Source organism: Bacillus rossius, chromosome 17, assembly GCF_032445375.1.
Source record: "Bacillus rossius redtenbacheri isolate Brsri chromosome 17, Brsri_v3, whole genome shotgun sequence".
Taxonomy (NCBI): domain Eukaryota; kingdom Metazoa; phylum Arthropoda; class Insecta; order Phasmatodea; family Bacillidae; genus Bacillus; species Bacillus rossius.
Genome location: NC_086344.1, coordinates 22,915,564 through 22,930,886, shown reverse-complemented (window position 1 = coordinate 22,930,886; position 15,323 = coordinate 22,915,564). Strand labels below are relative to the sequence as shown.

Here is a 15,323-nt window from a genome sequence, read left to right as displayed (position 1 = left end):
CATAACTTCGACCCTCTCTCCAGGTGCGGCCAATTAAAGGCTAACAGTCCTCTGATTGGCTGTGTTCACCTGTCATTGACCGCACTTGGAGGGGGGTCAAGGTATGCAACAACTTTTTTTTCCAGTGTCCTCTATCAGTCTGTTTGTGCCTGAGAACGGGAACAGACGTCATTGTTGTGGTATCCAGAAAATTCTGTTTTGTTACATCGCTGGGTTGCCTGTCCTTCTGTGTTGTCCATTTTATGTGTTTACTATCATCATGTTTGTAGTAGTGTTTTTCAAGGTCTTTTGTCTTTATTTACTGTTCTTGTTGCTACTGTCTCATTGTTGTTATCCCACTTGTCCGTCTGGACAGGAATAATTTTTTGACCAATTTTTTCCACTGAATTTTCTGTGCAATTTTCTTTGACAGCACCTGATTTTGGCTTGTTTTCTGAGTTTTTGCATATTTATCTTTATTATCACATCTTATGACATACACTGTAATCGGCACTAGTGGATCCAAAACCACATCTTAATTCACATTCACTAACATGCAAGAAAAAGTATTAAATTTTATTTCAAATACTAGACTACAAAATAACTTTTATTTCACAGATATACAATAACTAACCAATGATATCCATTAAAAAAAATTCAAAAATAATGCTGGTTTGCCAACCAAGTAATATTTAAAAAAGCTAAAATAAGTTTCATTATTTTCTTTACAAGAATACACTAGAGGAAAGGAAGAAAAAAGAAAGTGTGATTTAGTGAAAACTTCGCTTAGAGATACTTGAGTAATACTATTATGTCTAATGTTGAATAAAAAGTCATTACAAAAACTGAAATCAGAATGAATTGCTGGCAACTGAAGTTATTCTTTATGAAATGGGGTATTTAGGTAAAAAGGGCTCAAGAAGAAAATAAAAGAAAGTTTAACATCACGTAAACAATAATATCACTTAATATGCAACAGTGCTAGAATTAACTGGTGTAAAATGGGCATACTCCTGAATAACCCAAGATCTCACTTAACTGACACCCTGTTTCCCAATTGAAAATAATCAGGGTTTAACCATGCCGGGAATCAAATCACCTCGACTGCAGGCGAGAGATAAGGTAAAGCATCTACACTTAGAGAGTGATTACTTTACACGAAACCTATGAAGTGTACTTACAGGATTGAAGAGGTACGCGTTCTTGAAGATAAGTCTTATGTCTGCTATCAATTCACGGATGTTTGAGTAATGCTCCGGGTCATTGGGATCTAGCTTACGACGGATTATATCCAACGACATTGGCTTCTTGATAATGCTGTGATATTCCTTGACCTGGGGAAGAAAATCACAATATTAAATTGTGACATGTTGAAAAAATGTACATTTCACTGCAAACTGTATACAATGTAAGTAAAAAAAATAATAATGGTGCAACTGTAATAGGATTCTGCGAAGCTTCTGTTACACTGGTTCTTGACTACAAATTATTGGAATTTATTTCATCTACCAAAAGAAAAAACTTTGATCAAATCACTTATTCTACTATTTAAAATAGAAACTTATTGTTTTACGTACTTAGAGATCTTAAATAAATCAGATCTGAGAAATGGGGAGTGTCGTATATTTATCAGGAGTTCGCACCTCATTTTGCCATAAAATGGTTTTGATGCCACTTTTACCTTCAAAACTAAAACTAAATAACCATAAAGCTTGTTTTACAGTATAGCATAATGCCCACCATAGGCAGCAGATAGAGACTATATTCTGTGGTTTCACAATACATACTAGAGTAGTAAGACTACTGTATTGCTAATTATGTCTATAGCATTTGGTTTTCCAATAAAATTACGGATACAAACAAACTACAATAATACGATAGCATTACAATAATGTGCAACTCTATAACCATTCTTTCAAATAGTTTATTTAATTAAGTTCGTAACATTATTTACTGGAATTAAACTATTTGTTGTGCAATTTTTATAGTAAATAACTACTCCAGATATAAATACTACGTAGGTAAGTAAAATAAATATTATCTATTTGGTTTAGGTATGCCACACAACTAACTAATTGCGGATTACTAATTTTACTTTATTTTCGTCACATTGTAAATCTGCTAGGTTTCTTATTAGGTACCTACTGTTGTTTTTAATCATTTTTATTAAACGGAAAATAATGCACATTTCAGTACTTTTGTAGGTTAGGTTAACCGTTTTAGTGAGCAATTAAAAACGAGCCTTATTTGACTTGCATTGTTTGTTTTATCGGGTTAAACCTTAAGGTACGATTACACCGGTGTGCTGCACTGTGCTGCACAGTATTTTGGTGGAATCGTACCATTACAACTTAATATTTCAAAGCAGTTATTCTCAACCAATTGAGAGGCAAAGTCGGGAATACATAATAATGTCATTTCGGTGACAACGCAATTGTTTGGTATAATTGAGCAGATTATGATGTATATGTAAGTATAGGTACCTACTTAATAATACCGACGTATTTGGGCTCATTTGATACATCTTGAGTAGTAGATACTTTTACCGTCATTCCCACAGCTGGCCATAGACCTCACAAATAAAAGCTTGTCAAAACAACACATTTTTATTATCCATAAGATAAGGTATACATGTAATACATAAGGTATACATAAGATTATACCTGTCTGTATTATCACTAAAACTTTGTTTTCAGGAAAATGCCACCAAACAGAAAATATGACGACGACTATATTAAGCTGGGATTTACTTCAATAGAAATTAATGGAGAAACTAGACCGCAATGCGTTTTATGTGCAACTGTTCTTTCTAACGACGCTTTAAAACCGGCAAAGTTGGAATGTCATTTGAAGACTGTCATTTGAAGACCGTGCATCCGAAGTTCTGTAACCATTCGCGAGAATTCTTTGAAGGCAAACTAACAAATCTTAAAAAAATGAAACTTGGACCCAGTGGAACAAGTTATTCAACATCTGAAAAAAACATTATCTGCATCATTTGAAGTTTCGAAATTGATTGCGAAATCGAAAAAAGCACACACAATCGGCGAATCTTTAATAAAGCCCTGTATGCTCAAAGTTGCAGAGGAGCTTTTAGGCGCGGAAGCTCAAAAGAAAATTCGTGAAATACCGCTTTCTAATGACACAGTTAAGTCACGCATTCAAAAAATGTCAACTGATATTGAAGACCAAGTTATTGACAAGATTAAAAACAGCCCTTATTTTGCATTACAATGTGATGAGTCTACCGATGTTTCGCAATGCTGTCAATTACTTGTATTTATTCGATTTTTGGAGGACAATAAAATGTTTAAAGAAGAGTTATTATTTTCTCATGAACTTAAAACGACGTCGCAAGGTGCAGATGTTATGAATGCTATAAGTCAATATATGGAGGAACATGGACTTACGTGGGAAAGGCTTGCCGGGTTTTGTACTGACGGTGCTCCTGCTATGCTTGGTTCTCGCTCTGGTCTTGCAGCATTGATAAAAACCAAAAATCCCTCCTCAATTACGACGCACTGCGTTATTCACCGTCAAGCATTGGCTGCCAAAACGCTCCCGGAAAGTTTCACTATGGCTCTGAAAACTGCTATAAAAGTAGTTAACTTCATTAAAAAGAGTGCACTCAATACTCGTCTATTCAAACAGTTGTGTTCTGACATGAACTCTGAACACGAAACTCTGCTTTTCCACAAAGAAGTTCGTTGGCTTTCCAAAGGAAACATGCTGTGGAGGCTGTACGAACTAAGAGAGGAAGTACAAATATTCTTAACTAACACGGAAAAAGAGTTGCTAGATCAGTTCTGCGAGCCCGAATATAAGGTACGTTTTGCTTATTTGGTCGACTTTTTTGCGCAAATAAATAAATTGAACCTTCAACTGCAAGGGTCAGGAAATTTGAAGTTGCAAGGCATGAGCAACATATTTGCATATGAAGATAAAATCAGGGCATTTATTGCTAAAATCGAGCTATGGATCAATAAGGTCGAAAGAAAAAACTTTTCTGCATTTGATACGCTCAACCAAATTATTGACGGACTAGGTGCAGATATTAAAGAAGAAATTCAGAAGAACATGATGATCCATTTGACTAATTTAAAAAGTGAATTCAATCGCTATTTTCCTGACTGTGAGGACAAAAGTATTCAGAAACTGATCCGGAATCCTTTCATTGTCAACGTTTCCGAAGTCTCTGATGAAATTCAAGAAGAAGTGATTGAAATGCAACACGACACGAACTTAAAAGATACATTCGAATCAGGAATAAATCTTGAAGATTATTGGAGCCAAAAAGCAATTTCTTTTCCAAAGCTTCAAGACATTGCTATACGTTACCTAACTTTATTTTCATCGACGTATCTATGCGAGCAGGGATTTTCGACGCTTCTGATTATTAAAAACAAGCATCGAAATCGGTTGGATGCCACTGCCGACATGCGTTTAGCTTTGAGTAGCACTGAACCAAGAATTCAGAAGTTAGTAAAGAGTATGCAGCCACAAAAATCACATTAAATTAAAATCTGTAACTTTTAGATTTTTGCCAAATAATTAAGAAACGAGTGCTAATTATAAAATTGTGCTTGTTTTCTTTATCAAACAACCCTTAATTTAGGTTTTTAGGTAAACCAACTGGGTGGTCCCCGGCAAGACATACATTTGGTAAAATGGTCCCTCATAACTAAAAGGTAGGGATGTGCGAAAGTGACTTTATCCACACAAAATGAAAGTGAAAGAAAATTTATCAAGTTTCGCGAAAGTGAAACGAAAATGAATTTTTCTATGAGATAACGAAAGTTAAGCGAAATTTTTTAATCAACAAAGAAAAAAAGTGCCCCAAAATTTGCTCTTCAGTAATAAATTATATTACATAAATCATTTTGGTGCCTTTTGATGTATATATAAATATTACTATTTAATATAATCAACATCCACCCTAGACCACACAACACAGACCCATGTCATTCGTATATTTCAAGAATCAATCCAGATCGTTCAGCGCACAGACTATTTCCTTTACAGTCGTAATGTCGCAGTCTATTATATATTTATCACGTGCATGGTACTGATGAAAAAATATGTGAATACTGCGGAACGGCCGCTATCTTGCACCACTGTCACACATGGCTAGCTCAGGAAGCTGTAGACCAGGCAAGGGACATGGTCAAAACAAAACATAACAAATGGTTGCTGCCAAGTGGTCATTACATGCAGTGACTTGTTGACCTCTTTGTCTAATTGGCTGTATATTATGAGGATTTTATATGCCAGTCAGAGTATGTAAAATTTAAATAAAGCAGACGCCAATGTTTTTGTTTGGCTGTGCGCGAATAAAAGTAGGTACGTTCTTTGTTTATGTGTATACGGTAAATACTAAATAGTGTACTAACAGTTCTGGAATGTATGTTTTACGAATATAGTACCTACACTACTGTTTGAAAGCAAATGAATCAGGTAATTTTTCAAATATTGCATGATTTTGTTTTGTTACCTAGGCCTACTGTAATCACGGTTGAATTTTGTTTACTTTATCTGCCATGTTTATTCAAATCATGATTTTACCGTATTTTCATTAACGTGAGTTTTTTTCATCACCACGTAAATTAATCTTAATGGAAATCTTTTTTCTAATTAATGTCTTTATATGATTTGCATATGTTATTACATTATTAGTAATAACAAGCAAATCATATAAAGACATTACAGTAGAATCTCAGTGCTAAGTACTTACAAGTACCTCAAGTTTTTGTACTAAGTACTGAAACATGCATACATATCTTTACAAAGAGAAAAAAATATATTAAAAAAATAGCTACAGGAGAGCCGCAATGCCATATGTATTCGGAACTGCGACTTGCTTTTTTCCCCTTGTCTAGTTCTCTGAGTATATCCACTATTTCCTTAAGCGTGAATTGCTTTCGTTTCTTTTTATCTCCAGGATCATTCATATTGTAGCACAAATGCAATGCGGTGTCTAAATAACGTAACCTGAAAATAAACTCAACAATAACAATAAACAATCCCGGCACAGACATCAAACAGTATTTTTAGCGTAGCGTAACACTTTTGTCTAAATAATTAATACTTCTCTCAAACCTCCGTCTTTCGATGTATCGAATGGTGTTGTGTTGCTCACGTCGCATACTACGTACGGTATAATCTATGGTTGTGCGCGCAACTGTTTGTTAACTTTGTTTTGAGAATTTAGAGGTTAGAAAATACGTTGTGGTGGTATTTGTGTACCTTTGTTCTACTACATTAATCATTTAGCTGGAAAAATATTTACCAGTTTAAGTAAATTTTGGTGTAGTAATGCCACACTACTAGTAGAATTTATACGTTATAGTGAAAATATGATACTTTAAACTGAAACCGTTTTGCATGGCGAAGATACGATTTTTGGCGGGGACTGAAAAAAAATTCGTTAAAGTGAAATATACGTTATAATAAGGTACGTTATTGTACCGGTATTTTACTGTACATTTTTATTAAATTACGAGTTCTTTTTCAACTAGACCAAACAAACTTCGGTAAGCTATTGAACTTTCGTTTGACTCGAAATATTTCGCTAAAAACGAACTTCGACAGATGAAATTCTTACCGAAATCGAAAATGAAAGTAGCAAATTTTCGATTTCGGTATCGGTATACCGAACATTCGCACAACCCTACTAAAAGGTTAAGAACCACTGCGCTAGATAGTAGCTTTCATAATACATTACTGGCGAAGCTACATTGATTGTGATAAGTACATAAATAATACATGAGCTATTATCAGGCTAACAAACCAGTACAAATTAGTTCACTTGATTTTGTTAGCCACATATTTTGTGGCATGGCATACCAGAAATATATCATCTCCTACTAATTTATATAAAATACTAGCTTTTACCCGTGGCTTCGCTTGCGTTGATGTCCTTAAATAAGTATCAAAGATCATCGCAAAGAAAAAAATTGGTAATTTTTTTTGCGTGACTGGGATCATCAGTATTTAAAAATTCCAACATACAATTTAGGTTAAAAAACCGAAAACATGCTTTATTGAAATATGTACCGTTACAAAAAAATAAATAATTTTAAATACTAACATTTAAAAGTTTCAAAGTATTAAAGAATATTAATTTCATTTTTCTTTAAAAGAGTTTAAATCAGAGTATTATTCTAGGATGCTCCTGTATACTATGTTATATGTTTATCTGTCCGGTGCAAATATGTGTAGATTTCGAGCATTGGACACACGCGAACAGGCTACATATAGCTGGCCATGGGAAAAGCATGGCTTTTCAAAATGCACCCCTGCTACCTGCAATGTTTGCCCTTGCGCTTTGTTGATGGTAACAGTAAAACTAAGCCTGACGGGAAACTGAACTCTTTTGAATTGGAACGGTAGATCCGTAGGGATAATTGGGATTCGAGGTATGGTATCACTTTCCCCTTTACCAACACCTGCTAAAATAGTGGCACCAAGTATATTCTGCCCCAAGTGTTTGACCCGAAGCCCCGTTCCATTACATAGTCGAGGAGCATCTAGATCATGAATCAGTCCATAAAGTGCGAAAGCATAGACTATTGCCATATCAATCACCAGAGTCACAAGGTACCAGTACCACTTTTTTTCCCTGACATGGATTCCATGCTTTCCCAAAAGCCAATCATGGTGATTAACACCCCCCATATATTTGTTGTAATTATTTATCAGTAATAGTCGTGGAACATCTCCATCTTGGTGCAGATGAAATTTAGTTGCCAATGAAAAACATTCCTATGAAGAAATAACATTTCATTACTGGTATCAAAATTTGTAATCATACAAATCTCGAAAAACATCAAAATGAACTCAAAATGGCGGTGCTTCCCCCTCCACCGCGTGCAATGCGTCACAGTCCTCACTTATCGTAACAAATTCTTTGATCCTTTAGCTAGCCAAAGGTGTAATTAAATTTTGGATGGAGATGATAGATATGCAAGCTGCAACACCAAACTGTATCCCCCGATTTTGTTATCATTCGTTTTTTGAATTGTCTCCCACTACGGAAGCAATTTTAAAGACGTATTCACGTCAAAAGTAAACTTGCCTGTACCACAATAAAATAATAAATAAAACAGAAACAGAGTACACGTGATGAGAAATACAGCCCACTTCCACATCCTGAAGCAAAAACCAGCTCTTGTTTGGGAACGAAGGATACGAAACATTCTGACATTAGCTTTGTTTTTCTTTGCGAGACAGCTGGAGCCGCAACTTGTTCCTAAGGTTATTTTATAACGGCAGTGATAAAGTGTCCCACAACCAGGATGCTGGGCTCTAATGGGTTACTAATCGGTTCAAACATTGTAAATGTTAAAAAAACTATTATTTCTTTCTTAAATCCCGTATTTTTTTTATAAAATAAAAGTAACACAGCCTTTCTGAGAACCATATTTAACTTTGCAAATATTTTAAAACATTCGACTGATATTCAGTTTTGCATAAAAAAAAAAAAAAAAAAAAAAAAAAACTAGCACTCGCACAGGCCTCTATATCCACTGTAAGGGTCGCACTAGTGATGGGGTGTGTGTCTGTTCCTATTTTGCCCCTAAACAGATTGCACGCATACAAACACAAACGCGCGCTGGAAGAGGGAACACGGCAATGCCACGGCATCGTTGGAAGCTTGGGGGTGGGGGGGGAGCCGGAAGAGGGAACACGGCATCGCTGGAAGCGACCCACCTCCGGGCTGACGACCTCCCGGAAGTGCAGGCTTGGCTCGTACTGGCAGTACAGCTCCAGCACGATCCGCTCCGCCAGCCGCTGGTCCCTGCCGAGGCCGCGCGGACGTCGCTCGCCCGGGCCGGGGCTGGGCGCGTTCAGGATCTCCCGCGCGCTCGTGCACAGCAGGCACTGCCACGTCTCGTTCTCGCTGCGCGCACACCCGACGGCAGTTGGAAACACTAGTGCCGTGCACAACTCGCCCACACTCACGGCTGATCAACATTCACTCGCTGTCCACAAATATGTACCTGCTGAACCAATTACTGACTTTTTCACAGCCTTCTGTTTCTTTGTTTTTTTTTTATGTAGGCAAAACTAATATATTTAACAAAATTAGGGATGAGTCAGTCAAAACCTCAAATAACATCAAATCCTTAGTATTATAATGATTCAATATTCCAGGAAAAAGGGTTAAAGACAAATATTGGAAGAAATAAAGTACACTCTTATCGCATAAATGTCGCACTCGCGTAATTGTCGCACCTATATTTTTGGCCGTCAAAATTAGGTAGATTTCTTTTCCGTATAAAACAATGTATTTTAAAGTAGAAATCTAATATTTATTCGGACATTACCACTTACTTATTTAATTAGCGGAAATATGAAGTTGCATGACATGTAAATCATCTTTTAAAGATGTTTTTAAACGTTATTTCCTTTATCTGATAGTCTGCGTCGCCGAGGTGTACCGCTTATGAACATGTAGCCAGCGCTAGTTGGCATCATTCGTGTTTGGTTATGTTGCTTCCCGTATAAAGCGCGTACACGTAGTCGAATATCATCTCGCCGATTGCATGCAACGCGCGCTCTCTGTTGAGTGCCGAGTTAACTACATTTGATGGCCCGCATTCTTTCGTGGTAAATGTGTACTAGGGCAATAGTTATGCGTTAGTTCACATCGCAGATTCAAGTGCCTTGCATTCCCGTTACAGGTAGGTTTTTCTATTTAAAGTTGAAGAAAGGTTTTTATGTTTAATGAATTATTAATATAAATATTTTGGCATACTCTTGTATACTCCACTTTTTTTTTTAAAATAAATGTTCTTTCCATTAACGGGTTTGTTTTTCTTCCGCATAATTGTCGCACCCATAATTTTCAAACTTGATTTTAGAATAAAATGTGCGACGATTATGCGAGAAAACACGGTAAATTAAAAAATTCAACACCAATAACTATGCCTGTGCAAATATTTGAATTTTCAAATACGAATAATAAACTATTCGTATTCGATTTGACCTCAAATACTTACACTTCAAAATAACGAATATTCGTTTACTTACAAATACCTCGTGAGTTTGTTATACACAAAATTTAAGTCATTTGTGGGATATAAACATCCTGTTTGGATGTTTTAAGGGGACTCAAAGAGTTTTAAAACATACAAAAAGTACTCAAAGTTTTTTCACTACTGTCTCCTAAAACAGTGGAAAAAAATTGTTTGGATGATAAAAAAAATACCTGAGTTTTAAACATGAAAACAAACTATTATTTGTAACCGTTTCACTATAAATACTACATTAACTGTCTATAATTTGCCAGAATAAAACTACACTTCATATTATGTTTCACACAAAGCAGAATTTTTTTTTATGTGACATTCAAATTCTAATTTTTTTTATTCTGAAGTGGACGCCACTTCATACTCACGCCGCCGACAGCCTCCGTTCCTTTCCCCCTCCCACTCTGCCGCCACCTTCCCCCTCCTTCCTCCCCTTCGCCGATTACCGTGACGTCACTGGGATTATAAATTGGTGGGCCCCCTGTGGCCTGGGGTCTGTTCCGGTCCGGAGGTGTCGCGACATGGTTCTGGTATGTATGCTCAAGCAGTCGTAACTTTAAACTTTCCACTTCAATTCATATTCCATAGTTATATTTGGTGTCAGAACTCGAGAAGATCGGGGTTCCGGCCACTCACTCGGGTATGCTGCTCAGCTTGGGGATGTGGCAGAAGGTGTGGAACACCTTGGGGCACTTGTCGCAGCACACCACCACCTCCCCGCCGTCCATGCACACCGCGCACCAGTCCTCGTTGGGGTCGTCCTTCTGGGACTCGTTGCTCCCGCTCTTGTCCCCGTCTGGGGGCACATCCCAGACACATCAACACCACTTCAGAAACATCCCTGCACACTTAACACCCATGCCACCGACATCGAAGAGCGAGATATCTACACGACCACGGAGCGGGCGCCTGCTCTGAAGTTGAAGTCAAAATGGATAGCAATTGGTTAGCTGTGTAAAGGCTAATATATGTAGTTGTTACGACACACACGTAGCGCACAAGCATAAAAGCCTCGCAGCACCGCCAGCGGCAACATAAAGAATGAATAGCATTAGCCCCTCTTAGACTTAGGCCCTTCCGAGGTTCTTAATTAATTTAGATTTGTATGGTTTTCCTTGTAATGTGACTATCATTAAAATAAGATAAATTTTTTTTAAATCTAGAACCATATTTTGTAAACAGACAGAAATTATTATATTTAATTCAATCATTTATATATTTACGGGTGTGGCTTGGAAATCCCCTGAGGTCCGTCAGTGGCAACAGCATGAAATAGTGGGACAGTGTCTCGTAGCGTGGCCGCCTGCCGTTGCAAAAGCAGGGGATAGGAACAAGGATTGTCGACACAGCCGCCGACCCAAGTTTTCAAATACTGCAGCCACGCGCAAAAGACGGACTTAGTTTTTTTACAACACCATAAAATTTTGGGCTCTACTAATTCAGCATGGCCTCGGTCCTGAATTATGCTTGTAAGAAACTCAAAGGAAGGATCATATGAGATGACATGAAGTGACAAAGAACGATGTTAACAAATCAGCAATGATTTAACAGTTAGCTTCATTACAACTAAAAGTGTTTTGCCATCCTGATAGAAAAGGAAGGTTGGTAAGTGTGAAAGAGAGGGAACAGGGTAAGAGTGTGACAGGGGGAGAGGGTAATGGAGGTTATGAATAAGAGAGTGGGAGTGAGAAAGAGGGATTGAGAGAAGGAGAAAGATGGATAGAAAAAGGAGAGAGGGGGAGCAAAATGATGATAAGAAGGGGGAAGGGGGAAGGAGCACAAAAACATAGACTTACATTCTGAACAATATGATAAAAGAAAAATTCAGAGGTCACTCATCTTTGAATATATATACTGTATACAAGTCGCCAGCCCAGGTTAAAATTTCTAATACGGTTTGAGGTAGTTGGTTAATTCACCGCCGCAATCGCCACCATCTCTAGGGCATCGACTTGTGGTGGTCCCTAGCGGACAAGTGTTGAACTCTTCAAACACCCCTTCCCCACCCTCCCTCAAACACGCGTCGTCCTCCACCCACCCTCTACCCCACCTCTCATCCCTACAGTTTTGTGACGCACAAACTCCCGTTGAACGACCTTGAGCTGCAGTGAATGCTGGGTGGGGGGTGCGGGGGAATGACAGCGGGCGACAGTGCTGCGCTCTAATGTGTAAATAACAACCTAAGATGATACAGGGCGTTAAGGCAGTGCTCTGCAGCGGTGAAGTTCCCAAGCTGCTCATCATGCGCTTCTGAAAAAACGTAGATTAAATCCTATCCACTCGCGACTTCTATACAGTATACATATTCAAAGCTCATGTTCACGCGCGCAAAACGAATAACAGAAAGACAAAGGAGATGCGTCGAGGCGTCGACTGACCGTCCACGGCGGCGGGCGCTGTGCGGAGGGCCAGGGAGTTGGGGTCGCCCATCACGTCGTCCAGACCCGTCGAGCTGTCCACCAGAGGGGAGTCCCCGTTCTTCTGGCCTTCCGGCACAACCTCTATACCGTTGCGGTCCAGCTTTGCTATGGTCGCCATCAGGTCGTTCACAGACTCCTGTCACGACATCGCAAAAAAAAAAAAAATACTAAAATAAAAACTAAACTCTTTTATTACATAAAGCACTAATCAAGTTGATAACTTTTCGTAATTAAACACAATTTTATTTCATACTTCTACACATACATGTTCTTGTTATTTCCGTAGACAAAACGATAACAGTTTCTTTCTATCAACACAAAATAAAAACAGTCAATTTATATTAACAAACATAAACGGGAAATAGATACAATGGATGGCGCTAAATTTGAATTCCTTTTTAACACAATTGCACATTTAATACATTCGCTGAATATATTAGTACAGTGAAAAGTCTTTAATCCAGCTTTTCTACGGTTGGGCACTCACTGTTATCTTGTTATTTTTAGTTTGCTCAGAGTTTATAGTTACTGGCGGTTTGCATTTCAGTAAAGTGTTTTCTGTTTCTAGTGGATTACAAATAATTTTTTTTTTTTACATTTCACTGGTACATTTCCATGATTATTTTTCTTTCTATGGAGCAGCAGTACCATTGTACCGTAAATTAATTTTTCTTTGGTATTCAATTAAAAACTATATTCCCATTCAATAATCCCGTGAAATAACTGATCCAGCAAGCGTATAAATGGTCCCGACAGCACCTGATTAAGACTTTCACTGTTGCCTGAATGGCATAAATACTTTATTCTTACACATTGTTCTTAAGAAAAAATAAATATTACCACAAGCCATTATAAAATACATAAAGACTTCTATTAGAGTGAGATTTGACTGTTAGCATTCTACGAGATCAGGATTTGACAAAATAGGCATTCTACTGCAGCAAGGTTAAATGAACAGTGCAAGACTTGACTACACAAGCGTTATTCCACATCATGATTTGACTACATAAGCATTCTACAAGGGCCACGTTCAACTGCAGAAGCATTCTACCACACAAGTGTGAGGTTCAACTGCAGATGCCTTCCACCACATTAGAGTGATGATCAACTGCAGAAGCATTCCACCAAACCAGAGTGAGGTTCAACTACAGATGCTATCTACCACATTAGAGTGAGGATCAACTGCAGAAGCATTCCACCACACTAGAGTGAGGTTCAACTGCAGAAGCAATCCACCACACTAGAGTGAGGTTCAACTGCAGATGCCTTCTACCACACCAGAGTGAGGATCAACTGCAGAAGCATTCTACCACACTAGAGTGAGGTTCAACTGCAGAAGCATTCTACCACACTAGAGTGAGGTTCAACTGCAGAAGCATTCTACCACACCAGAATGAGGTTCAACTGCAGAAGCATTCTACCACACTAGAGTGAGGTTCAACTGCAGATGCCTTCTACCACATTAGAGTGAGGATCAACTGCAGAAGCACTGCACCACACTAGAGTGAGGTTCATCTGCAGAAGCACTCCACCACACTAGAGTAAGGTTCAACTGCAGAAGCACTCCACCACACTAGAGTGAGGTTCAACTGCAGAAGCACTCCACCACACTAGAGTGAGGTTCAACTGCAGATGCCTTCTACCACATTAGAGTGAGGATCAACTGCAGAAGCACTCCACCACACTAGAGTGAGGTTCAACTGCAGAAGCACTCCACCACACTAGAGTGAGGTTCAACTGCAGATGCCTTCTACCACATTAGAGTGAGGATCAACTGCAGAAGCACTGCACCACACTAGAGTGAGGTTCATCTGCAGAAGCACTCCACCACACTAGAGTAAGGTTCAACTGCAGAAGCACTCCACCACACTAGAGTGAGGTTCAACTGCAGATGCCTTCTACCACATTAGAGTGAGGATCAACTGCAGAAGCACTGCACCACACTAGAGTGAGGTTCATCTGCAGAAGCACTCCACCACACTAGAGTAAGGTTCAACTGCAGAAGCATTCAACCACACTAGAGTGAGGTTCAACTGCAGATGCCTTCCACCACATTAGAGTGAGGATCAACTGCAGATGCCTTCTACCACATTAGAGTGAGGATCAACTGCAGATGCCTTCTACCACACTAGAGTGAGGTTTAACTGCAGATGCCTTCTACCACATTAGAGTGAGGATCAACTGCAGATGCCTTCCACCACATTAGTGTGAGGATCAAATGCAGAAGCATTCCACCACACTAGAATGAGGTTCAACTGCAGATGCTGTCTACCTGGCAGAACTTGTCGAGGCTCTTCTCGGTGTCTTCGGTGCGTGCGTGGCTAGGGCTGGGCGTCTTTGGCACTGACGATGTGACCGTGACGTGCCCCGCGGCCGCCCGGCCGTGCTGGCCCGCGCCGGCCTGCGGGTGGCTCTGGGTCTTCAGGGTGATCCTGAAAGACTCGTCCACCTGCGGGTTCTGGGGCGGGGGCGCCCGCTGGTGGGCGGCCGCCACGCCTGAAACCAGCCACGCACACACGTCTCATACTGCAACAAGATCCACAACACACACACACACCTCTCGCGGGGGCTGGCTCCACAACAGGAACACACACTACCACCACCACCATCATCATCCTAACAGTCGGGGTTCGCAATCAACGTGCGGCAGTGTCCTGCCATCAAATACATACCAAAGTACATTATCACTGTCTAGAGACTTGGAAATTTTTATAGTAACAAGAATTAAAATTTATGGGCGGGGGACAAAAATTCTTTAGTTGAAAAGAATGAGCCAAGTAAAATCATATAGCTAGAAAATAATTTAAAATAATGTTATGATTAAATGAAGTGTGGAGAACTGGGTTTGTAAGGAATAGCCCAATTAAGTTTTATTACAGTTTTATTAATTACC

General features: G+C 39.0%; 1 protein-coding gene across 1 annotated transcript in view; it reads right to left on the bottom strand.

Moving 5' to 3' along the window:
* Positions 1–15,323, bottom strand: part of LOC134540896 (transcription intermediary factor 1-alpha-like) — a 92,744-nt gene that overhangs the window by 16,783 nt on the left and 60,638 nt on the right. The window contains exons 9-13 of the mRNA XM_063383935.1: positions 14,703–14,926; positions 12,389–12,566; positions 10,647–10,806; positions 8,689–8,878; positions 1,161–1,313 (exon numbers count right to left, since the gene is read on the bottom strand). Coding sequence (XP_063240005.1) covers positions 1,161–1,313; positions 8,689–8,878; positions 10,647–10,806; positions 12,389–12,566; positions 14,703–14,926 — 905 coding nt within the window. The remainder of the gene's footprint in view (positions 1–1,160; positions 1,314–8,688; positions 8,879–10,646; positions 10,807–12,388; positions 12,567–14,702; positions 14,927–15,323) is intronic.